A 14,992-nucleotide genomic window follows, 5' to 3' on the forward strand; every position below is an offset into this window, starting at 1 on the left:
GTTGCGATCATATTCCTTGACAATGCTAATAATACGGGTCCCTTCTTCTTCTTTACGACATCCAACTTTGTTGACATAGAAATAATTTTTCCTTTGTTTTGTAACGTTTGTATCGGTCTCAGATTCCATAGATAACGAATTAAATGGAGATAGTCGTAGTTACATGTATATACGTATGCTGACTTAAAAGTTTATAGTAAAAGCTATAATAACGCTACAAATGAATATTTGCTCTCGCTTGTGTATTTTACACGAAATTTTCCACGCGGACATGAGAGAAGTCAATCATCGTGTCTCTTCTAAACGTTCTAAGAATGTTTTCGGCAAACTATATTTCGGTGTCTTTTTTATTTTGACGTGGGTTATGAGCACACCGACGGCCAAATTTTAACTCGGGCGAAACTTTTCTCAAATTTGTATGGTGAAATAAAATTCGTATAGTGAGGTGAAGATATCACAATGTTTGACTTTGAAAGGTGAAAAAATCGTATATCAGGGTAATCGTATCTCGAGGGTGCACTGTACTTACACTGCATTGGACATCAGTTAGAATTCCAAAGTACTCAAAAGTTTCCAAAATGTCAGTTACTTTGAAATCCGCAAAAATGAAACGATTTCAGTACTCCTACGTTAATTACAGAAACATTCGACAATGCTATAGACTAGTGAAATGTGCACGTTATTTTTTTTGTAAAATGCGCACGACTTAATCGTTCTATTCTCTGTCACTCTGCGTTTAAATTTCCGGTGTTAACTGTGATAAAAGTGAGGATTAGCAAGTTGTAATAACGATTTTCGGCCAAATAAATCTGTCTATTTATGCATAATCCAATCAGATGGGTTAGTTTTAAGAATTTGCGGTAACTTTTCAAAGGCTTGGTAACATTTCTAAATAGGTTTATATGCGTTTTGTATCATTATTTTACTTAAACGAATTTACAGAAAAATAAATAAATTTGTTGATAAGATTTTGTTTCAAAGGTTTGGTGACGGCCGTTAACGGATAATTTTTTAGGAGTTGTATGCACATGTGCATTTGTCATAAATCTCCCAAACCAATCGCTTTGCTCGTGTTTGGTCATGGGATTATTTTTAACATGGTGCTCTATTAATTTTACCTTTTAACTTTATAATATTATTTAATTAAATTATTTCATAGGAGACTACTCGTCTCCTATACCATTCAGCATTATACCTGGTGGTAATTCTACCTCATGCTAGCTGTGGCCAACCCCTTTAGCACCTTTCATTCACAATATATTTTTAATAAGCGTTGTTAAAGACTCTCACTAAACAGTTTTATATTTAAAAAACTTGATTATAATGTCAAATTTGTTGTTAGAACATGTGCCCCATCAGGAGCCAAGTGTGCTAGATTTGCACCATTTTGACTAGTTATACTAAAAATTTTCCCGTGGGAGAACCCCCGGACCCCTCTCCCCCAATCCCCCACCGCGAGGGCGTTTGGCACCCCTCTTGGACTCTCCCCGCAGTACCAGTTTCAAACAGGTGGATACTGCCCTGGGTGTACTGGTTAGGAGAAAAATGCTGATATCCTATTCGCCAAAGTCTCTCTCACGAGGCTCCCATCTGATGCTTGCTATTCCGGTGTAGTGTAATTTGTGATAAATGATAGTGAAAACAAATTAGAAAACAGATAAGTGATAAACTTTGAGCCCATGACAAAGTTGAAGATTAGATAAAAAAATTAAACAATAAAACTTGAAGTATTTGTTTAGCTATTTCAATTCAGCATTAGTCATTGTAAATTAAGGTAAAAAGGTATCAATTTAAAATTGCATAGATTTACCTCTTAGTTTTTGTACTTCCAACATTGTTTGATTTTTAAATTCACTTTACTCTACGACAGCAAACAACCCCCGGCAGACTAAAAATATTAATAAGCTTGTTAATTAAACTAGATAGAAAAGGTTAAAAACTGTGTCTCTTTTTTCAATTCTAAATTTTCCAAGAAGAATTGATTTGTTAAGCTTAATACCAGCTCATATTAACAAATATATTCTGAAAATTTATTCAAATTTATTTAATTAGCAGAAATCTTTTAAAATAGTGTAGGCCTTCTACTCATTATACAGTTACTATTATAAAATTAAACCACCAACTCAAATTTGTAAACTAGTTTATACAACTTGTTTATGTTTAATACAGAGAGGTGTTTATTTGTTTCTGATAGGTTTACACTCAATTTATCATCTGACTCGAAGAAACCAAAAGTTGAGCGTTTATATAGAAGCGCATGATGGTGAATCAAGGACTGCCAATTACTCAGAGTTTTACATAGATGGTGCTGAAGGGGATTACAAACTTCATGTGAGTTTCTTTAACAAAATTCTGTGTCCTTTATCTCTTAACACCAGTTTATTGGCTGTTATTGTATAAAATATCTTAAACAAATGATATGCTCATAAGCTACTCAAGTTTATTATAAACTAATAATATGTTGTGTGTTACTACAGTTTATGATAAACAAACAACATGTTTGTTTTGCTGTTGTTTGTGATACACAACTTATATTGTGTGTATAAATAAAAACATTATGTATTGTATAGATATAAAGATTATTGGTAAACTCATGTCAAATGAAGTAGAGTATTCTTTAACTAATTGAGCCATGTTTAATTTGGCTGTAATGAGTAATATCTTGAGTGACCTTACTTTGCGTATGACCAGTGTATTTTTACTTATTACTTTCAAATGTGTTGTAAAATTTGATCATTTTTTTGTAAACGCTAGTTTGAATGAAAATTGGTTGTCATTTTTTTATATGGTAAATCATGGTCAAAACAATTTTCCAAAGAAAATTAGTTAGCTAAGTCAAGATCATTATGAATATAATTAATAATTTCAATGAATGAAGGATGCATCCATTTTTACCATACTTATGTAGACTAAAATTTAGATTTCAAAAAAACATCGGCGACACATTAACAGCGCGTTGAAAACGCATTGACCATGACGAAAGTGGAATCAATAGATGCAGAGAGTCATGCAGTTATGGTGACGGTAAGTCTAAAAGTATACGCACATTTTGATATTCCGAATTATTCTGTACCTAGCTTTTAAAAGTTATTTAATTCTGAGAAAACCAGTAAGCCGTTTCCATGTGACCAAATTTTGTTTTATAAGTATAATCAAAACAGGGCTAAAGTGAAATGTTTGCATACATCAAAATATATAAATATATTTTTCCATTACAAGTTAAAGAAATACAACTTTGCTTATTTTGAAGTCTTCCATTGACCTATAAACTTTGTGATCCACTGATTTTCTAACAATTACATTACTTACTGCTTTAATCATATAAATTTCTAAAATATTCAACTGAGTTACAATACAAAGCAATTGGAAATAGTGTTTAATATGTAACACGGTAATAATTTGCTTGTTGTGCTCTACTAGAATCCTCATTGGACTTGGGAAAAAACAATTGTAGTTAGTGTTTCAGTATTGAATAATGCTTATGACATTGATATATTTAGACAGTCTGGTATGTGATAAACCAACAGCTCAACTTTCCGCTGCCATTATTTAAACAAGTATGTAATCTACCTGCAGGTAAATGGTTATACCGGAAATGCTGGAGACTCTCTAATTGTACCACATGATGGAGAGAAATTTTCTACATTTGATAATGACAACGATTCTAGAGACATCAACTGCGCCTCTACATTTTATGGTGAGGGTAATTTGTAAGCCTGACATTTTGTATTTATGTTGAGATTTAGGAAATTCGTAGTTAACCAGAACTTGGCCCTAGGTTCACATAACTATCACAGGAATAAAGTCTACATATAACATATATTACCTAAACAGTCTTTTCAAGTCAGCTGGGTTAATAAGCTATAGAGAGCACAACAAAACTACTAGGTTCAACTCAGTGATTATTCTATCTGATGCTGAGACGTACATTTAATTAATATAGTTATACTTATTTAACTGTTACCTTTAACATGAACACCTTGATGGGCAAATGTGTAGCAAAGCTTTTTAAACTTATGATGTTTGAGAGCGCAATATAAGGCATAAAATGTAATAAATCAAAGTTTTTTGCCACTGTTGCATTTTGTATTCTAATTAAAAGATTTTTGTTCAAACATTTGCATTTGATATATCTTAGGCAATATTTTATATGCAATATTTTAAGCTATTCCTGTTTATTCATAAGCAATTAAAACTTTGATTAAATCGTGAAAAAAATTCAAAGAATATTACTTACAGATGATTTACCAAACTTACTGATTGCAGAAGGTAAGTTTTAAGGTTTATAATTACATCATAATTACACTTAAAACTTTGACTTTTTAAACAAATGCTCTTTTTGCAGGTGCTTGGTGGTATGATAGATGCCATGCTTCAAACCTTAATGGGAAATGGGTAGATGGAGGCAATGCAACATATGGTACAGGCATCGTTTGTGCAAGATGGAAAGGTCATGAATATTCGTTCAAAGCAGTTTCTCTAAAACTCGGGCACTAGCGTACAAAGAAAGTGTTGTGGTAGTCAATATTGCATATGTGCCAACAATTTCGTGGTTTTTGTACTATCGATGATGATATTCTGCAAAGTAGAACTGTTGCGTGGTTGAGGGCTAATTCTGGACTAGAGTTTAGTGTTGTTATCTATTTCGTGATCATAACATTAGATAAACATTTTTCTTCCATGCATTTTTACTTCTTTGTTGTTACCTGTGAGAACTACTTATTTCACAGCATTATGAACTTTTAACGGTAAGCGTTTATGATTTAGTAATCTAAGTGATAATAAACTTGCTTGATCATGTTCTCTAGTCATTAGTATCATTGCAATTTGTAGACTGATTCGCACTTGCAAATGTGTTAAATTATTAGAAGCAAAGTTTCAAATATGGTTCTTTTTGCGTATTATTACTTTTTGCTGTTACCTGAAATAACTGCTTCCTTTATATTGCTATGAGCCTTCTTATAGTAGATGTTTCTTATAATAATATAGGTGATAGTATAATATCATGGTAGTGATTTTCTTCAGTCATTAGTATATTTGAATCTTGTAGATCATAATATGTATTGGAGTGTAAAAAGTGATAAAAATCCAGCTACAGAAATACAGTCTGCTATAGCTGAGGAAGCGCTTATTTAGTAATGCACGACTCCTATAACAATAATAACAGTTGCAATTGTTTTAAACACATAAATAAAAGTTTTAAAGATTTGTAACAATGATAATCTTAAACAACACAAAATCGCTTGTGTTTTACAGGGTGTGTTTGCTTCAAAAGTATTAATGGAAAAATAATAGAAATCTTTTCGTCAAATGTGGTTTATAAATATATTAATTTACATGCAGATAGGAAGAAAGATACTTACCTTATATTCACTAAAGATCTGTTCGACTTTCCCAAACTCTTTGAGTGACCAATGAGCCGGATACATCAAAAAGTATTCATACTAATTACAAGCAAGTACGTGGCATAGCTAATGAAGTAATTTCACACCTACAAATACTGGTTCAAAAAATTACTTTTTTCCATATGTGAGCGCTTATAAGTTGAAACATAATTTGTTTTTATTAACAGTAGTTACACTTAAAATTAACTGTAGTTGTTACAAGATATTAAATATAAAAGAGTAGATTATTCATACAGAGAGAAAAAAAATTGTGCCCAAACAAAGGTGTGACACTATATATACATTTCATTTGGCTAGCTACGTAACAACAGAGAAACTATAATAGGAGTTCAGAAGTCCGGTAATGCTCTGTATTTTGCAGGGTTTATTTTTACTACATTTGCTCATGGAACTTTTATACAGAGATTAGTTTATTTTAAAGGAAAACTTACCTGAACTTACCGTAAAACCTCTAATTGAACACCACGGCGCTCTATTTTTTAAACCTTTCCTCTATAGTGACGGTCAATTGGAAGTGGCATTCAAATAGAGGCTGGTGGTCTAATTTTCAAACGGCTTGTCCAAATTTTTGGAAGATTAATTTAACCCAATTACGGGCCAAGCAAATGTCGCCTATATTTTGCTCTCTTTGTAGCAGTATTAAACCTTTTGGATGCAATGAATCTGCTAACTTACGTCTTACTTATCGAAAATCTCTTAATAAATGTTTATTGACAAACTGAGAAATATTTTTAGCAGTTGATATCTATTGCTTGCAATTGACCTGCGATGATATTATAGCCTAAATTTGAAGACATATTTTCATTTTATATCTACTTGTATATTCAACACAGTTGAATAAGAGCTCATTGCACCCATTGCTATGTTTGCTACAGTTTGCAGCCAAAACTAGCTTTCCATGAGCAATAGAAGTGAAGTTCTGAGCATCGATCAATTTTAAGCCATGTTACGATAGCCGCAAGAATGCTTTTAAATAATATGCATTAATTTTGCATATTTCTAAATTAGACAACAAGAATCTATCAAATAATACAAATATATATTCGTGAACAAGTAAAATAAACGAACCATACTTATATGACATGCCGAAACAAAATTAACATTTTTAAAACAATTTTATTTTCTATCGTTTGGTCGGAGAGCTGCGTTGCGATTTTTGTGTTCGATGGAAAAAACATCTTATAGTTGTGCAAAATGTTCTACAATATTTTCTGGTTTAAACTCTTCTTCTGAACTGTTGAACTAGTCGATATTAATGTCCAAACAGTTTTTAGCAGAGCAAAACTTTCACGCGCTGCATTTACATGTAGCACCGAAGCAACGTGTAAAAGTCTGCTCGCTAACGTAGCCTTCAGTCCAAAACTTGCAAACCAGTAATTGTATGCAGGTCCTTTAAAGTATTAGGATCGCGGTAAACAAGGGACTACTATTAGCCTAAGACAGTTAGTGGTTATTTCTAATTCTAAATTTATGCCGTTTTTTATATGTATGTATGCTACTTCAAGTAGAAAGACCGCGTTAAACAGAAAGCTACTACCAGCCTGAGACCGTTATGGATTATTTCTACGGGGCTGCTTTCAAAGTTTTAACAAGTAAACGAAAAGCTTTGAAATTGGACGACGAGAGAATTAATTGTTATTGATATAAATGATTCATTATTAATACAATATTTTGGACGCTTTTCTACGGATCAGTTAATATTATGGGCTCCTAAATATCAAGTAATGTCAAAGTGGCAGTCAAATAAAGGTGGCTTTCAATTGGAGAGTGGCGGTCTATTTTTCAACCCTTCTCTCAGGGTGGCGGTCAATTTGAGGTGGCCTTCAAATAGAAGTAGTGTTCAATTAGAGGTTTTACAGTAACTTTGGCTTCCTATGATCTCTGAATGGAATGCTAAATATTAATTCACCAGCATTGTGTATTGCTGTCTAGCTGAAAGTGCTGCATTTAAAAGGCATCAAAAAGAAAGTATCAATCAAGAAAAATATTTTTTTCTTAAATTTTACTCCAGGTTAGTGGTGAAAAAAGCGTTCTGATGATATTTTTGAGAGTATATAAAAGCAATTAATATACCAAATAAACCGTACATTCCCTGAAAGTAAGAATATTTTTATGTTTTACCAGTATATAAACTAGTAAAATTATAGACTTATATGTTTTAATGCAGGTTTACTCGCTAAAAACTCTTCTTTATCTTTATCAGGATAAAGCATTATATATATAAATCAATGTACATGTGAACATTGTATTACAGAAAAAATTAAAGATTTCTTATAGCAGTCAGTAGATAGAAAACTTCAAATTAGTCTGTTAATAACTTATCTACGCGTGTAACATTGCTCACTGATTTCAATATGGCTATATAATTTGTGCTCACCAGCACCTTTGCAGTCTATAGGTAATGCAATGGATTGTCAGGTGCAACAACTATATATCAGCAATTGTTTGATGCATCCAGTGAGCAGTGGAGTGACACGGTTGTTTGGGTGTCAGTTTTCTTTGTTGCTGGAAGTTGCGAGCTGCTAGCAATCTTATTTTTGTTCTACCAACCGATGCTTTAAACAAATGTATGAACATGGCTCTTCGTATAGTAAATAATGAAAATGCTTTCGTGAAAGTGTTACTTGTGTTCTTTCTTTTTAAAACCGATTAAACTGAGTAGGATGAAGTCTCGCTACTTGCCAAGTTTCCTATAATATATTGATAGCTATTTATCAATATAGTGTGATCGAACTAAGATTAAAACTGTATGTATCATCTACTACAATACAAACTACTACATAAAAAATCGGGTGTTTTATTTATTATAATACTATAGTATTATTATGATATTGTTACTAAATAATTTTAACATATTATATAATACAATCTACTATATAAACGGCAATCGTTATCTGTCTATCTATCTGTCTATCTGTCTGTCCGCTTTATAGAGTACCGTACTTTTCCGACTATTAGCCGCTACTAGGTATCTAGGGCGCATAAATGGGAGTCTTCGGTTACTACACGCCTCTATACATAACCTATTCATAGTTTTACACAGAGCACGTCATATCTGGTTAGCGCGCCTCTTTACGGCGCCCAATGACATTGGTGCAATCGGAACAGTAAAGTTGCGGCCGTGTGAAAAAGCACCGTTCTGAGTTCGGCAGCATATACAGCTATAAAAATGTACTAATCATTAAATAAAATAAATTAATGAATAGTAATTTACATGTGATTAATATTTACTGCCAACGTGTACCGAGAAGGTCACACGAACGTTGATTTCTTGCGGTCACGGGAAAACGCAGTTCTCACCTACTACATTTCTACATAAAAAGGTAGGTATTTCTTAATCAATGTTGTATTGTCTATGAATTGCCACACTTCCACTACATAAACCTTTCACTTGCGTCCGTGTAAAAATTTAGCTATCGGCCTACTGCCAGCCATTTTGCCGATGTTGCTTAATATGTATGCGATATTTTTTCAATTTCAAACTCCATCTATACTGTTTGTTTTGGTTATATATTTCATTTTGCCAACATGTTTACAAGCACTGCTATACAAAAAATAGTTGTATCTATATTTTGTGCATTTTTATTATCTGTCATGTGTCATCAACATAAGTAGTTATTTGTTTTTTTAACTCGGACGCATTTAATGAACTCGCACAAAAAATTTTTGCTTTTAAGTTAGAAATTCTCGAACGAAGATTTAAAATTAAATTTTAGGCTAATTTTATAGAGAAATCTCTGGACAACACTGTCACTACTATAAAAGTCTTAAAGACCGTTGGTTATGTTATCAACGAATAATAGAATTCAGTTACTAGCAATTGCTGGGAAAGTCGCAAAAATGTGTCTATGGCGGTCGACCATAGAAAACGCATGAGGGAGTCTACTTCAGTGAAAGGGTTGAAAATGTTGGATTTGCCACTGTTTGTGATAATAAACATGTTCATTTCCTTCCGCAGCTGAGTTACTTTCACTTCTTTTTCTAGCTACGAGAACTACAGAAACTACAAAACTTGCACGGGCACTCCGAGCCTGGCGATAGGCAGCGGTGAGAAGAAAGCGAGCAGCGTATATTACAAAAAGCACACCATCTCATTCAATGTTAGAAATGCTTGAAGCAGTACAATGCCTTCCAAAAAGCCTACTGCCCAAACGCAAAAACAGATTGATTCCCGTATAGAGAGATCAAATTTTCGAAGCAGCAGCAAGACGAGCTGAAACTGCAGAGCAAACGCAGCTACGCCCACAACAAAACGGAACTGCTGCTGCAGTTGCTAGAAGAGCAGAAACCGTCGAACAAACACGGGTACATTGAGAGCAGGCCAGAATAGATGCTGCAGCCGTTAGAAGTGCAGAGACTACTAAACCAATCCAAGCAGTAACTCAAACGGCTCAGAGCAGCCTCTACATTGGCCAGACGTGCAGAAACCTCCGAGCAGATGCAGCGGTGACTAGAACATGATGCACTAGCTACAACAGCTGCTCACCGAGCTGAATTTTCGGAGCGGATGAAACGGCGACAACAGCGAGATGCACTAACTACAGCAGCTGCTACCAGGCGCCGTGTATGGACAGAAAACTTTGCGCTTGACTACAGTCATGCAACACAGTATAGAGTTGAATTTTTTTAAGGGACGAATGTCCAAAAATGCTCCAGATGTAACGCCTTACGTTGAAAAGGCGAGAGTCTATATATGTAGTTTATATAGTAGATTTTAATGATAATAAATTTTATCAACAACCACATTACTGCTGCACAGTTTGTATATACCATGTCAAAACACAGGCTATAGACGAAAAACTGGTGAGTCATGATTAGTGTTTCAAGCATACAGAAGTCTCAATTCAATAAAAGCTGGCGATAGCTAAGCAGTGCAACAGCATAATACTTTCTAGAATTTCTTAAAATATGTAAAACTTTTCCATACTGCCAGTTTGAAGAGCGTCAGTTTGCCTAGCATTGTCAATTTCATTATCAGTTCTGTGTACAAAATTAGGACAATGCCGATTTGAGTAGTTCGAGACTGATGCATTGTAGACTAGCTGTAAAACACATTGCATATCTCCAATGGGCTCTCCAACATTAATGACATGTACAACTGCATATGTGTAAGCAGTCAGATCAGCACAAAAATTTCAGTAGATTGCATATTTGGACTTGTTTTACGGTATGAAAGACAACTCTCAATAAAACTATTGCTTTACGTAAATCTGTTCCCGAACACGGGTAATGCAGCTAGTATATTATATAATATATTCATGTCATTATAAAATATGAGTATACCCGTTCATATTATATAAAATATATTATTGTATTAAACAATATGAATATATAATAACTGAGAATATTATATGTATTCATGTTTTCGTTAATATGAAAATATGTTAAGCATAGAGCAAGAAGCACATATGAAACACTGACAGAAGAAAATTAATTTATTAATAATGAATGTTACTTGACAAAATACTTATAGAAATATATGGAACAAAAATGCGCAGCTCAACACTTAATGTTAGCCTGTTGAATATTAGCTTCGTAAAAATAGAGAAGCCGAGACAACAGCATTTGTGAACATAATCATTTGTTAAAACAATGAGCTCAAAGATTGCATGTCAATTATAACAACAATAAACATTTTTGGAACCCTGTTTTACTGCAAAAAGTAAATAAGGCAAACATTTGCTAAGAAAACAATCACTAAAAACAACAAGGCATCAGCATAGATATTTTATTAATTTTTTATTTAAACCCACACGCGATTACTGAAACACATCCTGTTTATTTATCAGAGCATTATGGGTATTTTACGAAATCCTGCACAATCAGTGCTATGAATAGACTGAGTCAGCCCAAACATCTGCTAAACTTAGTTTGTTTCTAGGTTATAACTCACCTAAAAACTTTCTCTTCAAATTTGGAAGTTGAACAAATAGTAGCTGACACTTATAACTCAGAAACATTTTTAGCTTTTGTGTAAAACTTACCCCTTTTTTAAATTGTTAGTTGCAAGTATAACTTGACAGCTAGTTCAAAACTATATGATCCTTGATCAAAAATAATTATTGTGAAAAATCGGTAAAAACGATTAAACAATTTTTAGTTCATAACACAATTAAAAAAATACGCTGAAGTAAAAAAATCATTTGATTATATGTTGTAGAAACTTTATTGTATGTACTCTTACCATTAAAAACCGTATAAAAAAATATACGATTGAAAACACGTTCTGAAGTTTTCTGTTAATGAATTGGTACAACTTGCAAAACTTGATGACTCGGTGCATGCTGTTCAGACAATACAAACTTTTAAAGATTTTTTCATTTCAGTATTTTAATGAATGAAAATAAAAAAAATTTGCCAATAGACTGCCAAAATGTGTTTGACAGAGGAGAGACAAATTCTGATGCAATAAATTTTCTTCATGTCATTCTGCATGAAGAGTGGTAAAGGCTATATGTGAGTTTGGCAAGGCTTCCTGTTGGACTATCATACAGAAGAGAATAGAAGGTAGCATAGACTTTTTCAGAGTCATGAGTAACTAGCATTACCTACTAGCTTACTCATTAGTCCTCTTAAATCTTTATCTTTATTCGGTACATCAACTAATCTAAAATAGAGAGTTAATGAAAAGTTGTAGAAGCAGGGTTTATCATATATTCAATTTAAATATTACAATTTGTATTTTGTACAAAGGATTAAAAATTAAAATGGTATATCTATATATGTGCACACTTAGTGGTTAGTTCGTTATTAATATACCTGTAAGTAACAGTATATCTCACACTTTGGTATCTTTACAGTACACGTTTACATCTATGTAGAGAAAACTACGTTAACAAAAAATTTATAACACTTTTATGCACTCACAAATTTCATGCACTTTTGAAGCTTTTGGTATTCAATTTAACAAGAGCATTTTTTTGTAGAAATATAGGCCTATATCATTCATCTAAATATTTACTATAACAAGAGTTATGTCCACCTGTCCGTGTGATGGTTGTGTGCGGCGTAATTATTTTACTATCAATCTTCGAATCGAATAATTGAACTGTCAGGTTGCAGCAAAACTATATTGTATTATAATCTCGCCTTAGTAATCTGGTAATATATTCATCTCAAGCACTTCGTATTCTGAACACACACTCGATTCTAAAGATGCAGCTCTTATATATATCATACATAAAAACCATTGGAATCCCAGAATCGTATTGCTACAATAACAATTAATTAAATAGGAAAACACTTATGTTTATAGAGATTGCAAGACACAAAGACACTGAATGACTCAGGAGAATGTCAATGGCAAACCAGAACCAACATGTCAGATAACAGATTCGATGATAACTGTATGAAGAGGAAAATATTGCTGACTTCTTTAGCTGGCTCCATAAACATCATGCCACGTAATTATTGTTCCACTGGCAAAAATATCTTTATACAATCAATTAGATGGTGACAGTCTAACCAAATGTCTCGGATGTATCAGTGGTGTGGTGAAAACTAACCGGATCTCGTAATTGATTCTAAGCTTTTGTATAAACTAAATGAATGTCGTAAGATAGAAAATAGAGTGTTATTAAATTGCATTTGACCTCTATCTTACACCTCCCCGATTAAGAAGGCTTCCAGGTGAAATTTCGTGATTGTAGACATCTCTTGTGATGCTTGCAGTGATGTTGACTTGGTAAGGAAACCAGATGGCTGACGGTGAAGAAGTTGATCTTTGGTCAATTTGGATGAAGTAATGTTTTGTCATATTTAGCCAGTGGGGGTATCAGTAATTCATACTCTTTGTGTCTCACTTCGCGTAATGTCCAAACTCGCGTATAATTTTATTTATTCTATCATGTAGCAATTCACTTCTGGGACTTGTAGACTGGTATTTAGATTGATAATCGAAAGACTTCATAATCCGAAATCACAAGAATAATGACTCGTAAGCTGATGCAACTAGCAAAGACTTTATACATAAAATATAATAAAAACAATAGCATAAGAAAATCAAAAATCAGAGATCCTTACTACTGATCAGATCTCAAACTAATTACATCAAGTATAAAAAAACTACAAATTTCAAAAATCTAAACTAGCTCTTATCTACTGCCACATGCCTTTCCCCATAAAGTAGTTTGAAAAAAATATATGACTGCTACACGCCCAACTCATTGCTATAGGAAAAGTGAAAGGTTGTTGGGTTTCAGCAAGATTGCATTAGAGTGACAAAGAAGCAACTAATGCATGAAACTTTTTAAGGAAGAAATATCAAGGAAGGATAACTTAACTAAGAACTTGTTTGGTTGGAAGGCTTCTTGATGATTAGATTTTGCGTATGGTGTTGGCAGAGGGCATTCATGGCATTGTGTGGCACGGCATTCAATCATATCTTATGTCCGTCGTCATGGAGACATTAGGACAGGTAGTTCCGCATATGTAAGGACAGCTCCTGATACACTACAAGAGAACTTAGAAAGCCGAAACTTGGCTGCCTTCCCATATGTACTCACGTTACTGGCTCACAGCAAGCTAAATGCGTGTGATTTTTTTATTTTTTATTTAAATGTTTCATCTATTTATTTTTATCCAAGAAAATATTGAAACAACAATATGTATTTTGGGGTATTCAAAAATCGTCTCTTAGCAGAAGTGATTAATTTATTAAGGACGTACATTATATCCACCTTATCTGCTATGGCGTGTATCTTGGCTTTCTGTTTATGTTTGCCAATAATTTTTAAACTTGATTGCTCCAATGAAAATCTGACTACTTTGAATATTTGTGATTTAACGAATGTTTACCTAGGACATTATAAAACTCTCGATATCCGTAATAGCTTTCTCCCGTCAACATTAAAATTTCGCGCTCCAATAGGACTCAAGTTATTCAATGACGCAGTTGTCCAAATCGGTAAGTAGTTGTGTTTTCCTTCAAATAGTTACTTGCATTTACTGACAAGAGTGCACAACTTCGACTTAGACCGTTTATTCTTAAAGCATAAATTCTGACTTGACTCGCTAACGACAAAGAAAATTCGTCAGGGAGACAAGTTACGTTTTTTTTTAAAATGGTCTATAATAATTAAAACCTAACTTTTGCTTATTTTGATTGGCATCTACGGTTATCCCAGCTATAATATGTTTTATGTAAGTAGACTATCAAGTATTTAACTAATATTTGTTTTAGAATACTACAATTACCCAGAATTAGCAACAGATCATCTCAACACTCCACTATACAACGATGCATCCAGGAATTCCAACGTGATTAACAACACTACTTCCCCAGCAACTGATTATCCACTTAACACAAAAACTAATTCTTACTGGACATGGCTTGCCCTACCGATTTCCCTATTAATCATTTTGCTATTATTTGGGTTTATATACAAATTTTATTATCGTCGACGCACTGGACATCTTATTATTAAACATAGACCTGCACCGTTTATTAATACCGTGATCCCTCTAGACCAGATCGATGATCTATCATCAATTTCCGAATTTGAAATTTAACAATTTATTAGCATCAATATACAACCATTTGTTTCCTTTTTTTAATCACTATAATTAAAGTTAAATACAAGTTTTAT

General features: G+C 33.2%; 1 protein-coding gene across 1 annotated transcript; it reads left to right on the forward strand.

Annotated features, from left to right (window-relative positions):
- Positions 1-2,973: 2,973 nt before the first annotated feature.
- LOC137398089 (fibrinogen C domain-containing protein 1-A-like) lies at positions 2,974-4,497 on the forward strand. The gene is made up of 3 exons (XM_068084196.1): positions 2,974-3,024; positions 3,577-3,703; positions 4,346-4,497. The coding sequence occupies exons 1-3, from the start codon at positions 2,974-2,976 to the stop codon at positions 4,495-4,497; spliced, it is 330 nt and encodes a 109-aa protein (XP_067940297.1).
- Positions 4,498-14,992: the final 10,495 nt, after the last annotated feature.

Source organism: Watersipora subatra, chromosome 6 (assembly GCF_963576615.1).
Source record: "Watersipora subatra chromosome 6, tzWatSuba1.1, whole genome shotgun sequence".
Lineage (NCBI taxonomy): Eukaryota > Metazoa > Bryozoa > Gymnolaemata > Cheilostomatida > Watersiporidae > Watersipora > Watersipora subatra.

Excerpts from the sequence above, each read along its gene's own strand:
- LOC137398089 (XM_068084196.1), top strand. The coding sequence starts at position 2,974 with ATGACGAAAGTGGAATCAATAGATGCAGAGAGTCATGCAGTTATGGTG. Across the intron at positions 3,025-3,576 it reads GTCATGCAGTTATGGTGACG|GTAAATGGTTATACCGGAAA; the intron begins GTAAGTCTAAAA and ends ATCTACCTGCAG. Across the intron at positions 3,704-4,345 it reads CTCTACATTTTATGGTGAGG|GTGCTTGGTGGTATGATAGA; the intron begins GTAATTTGTAAG and ends CTCTTTTTGCAG.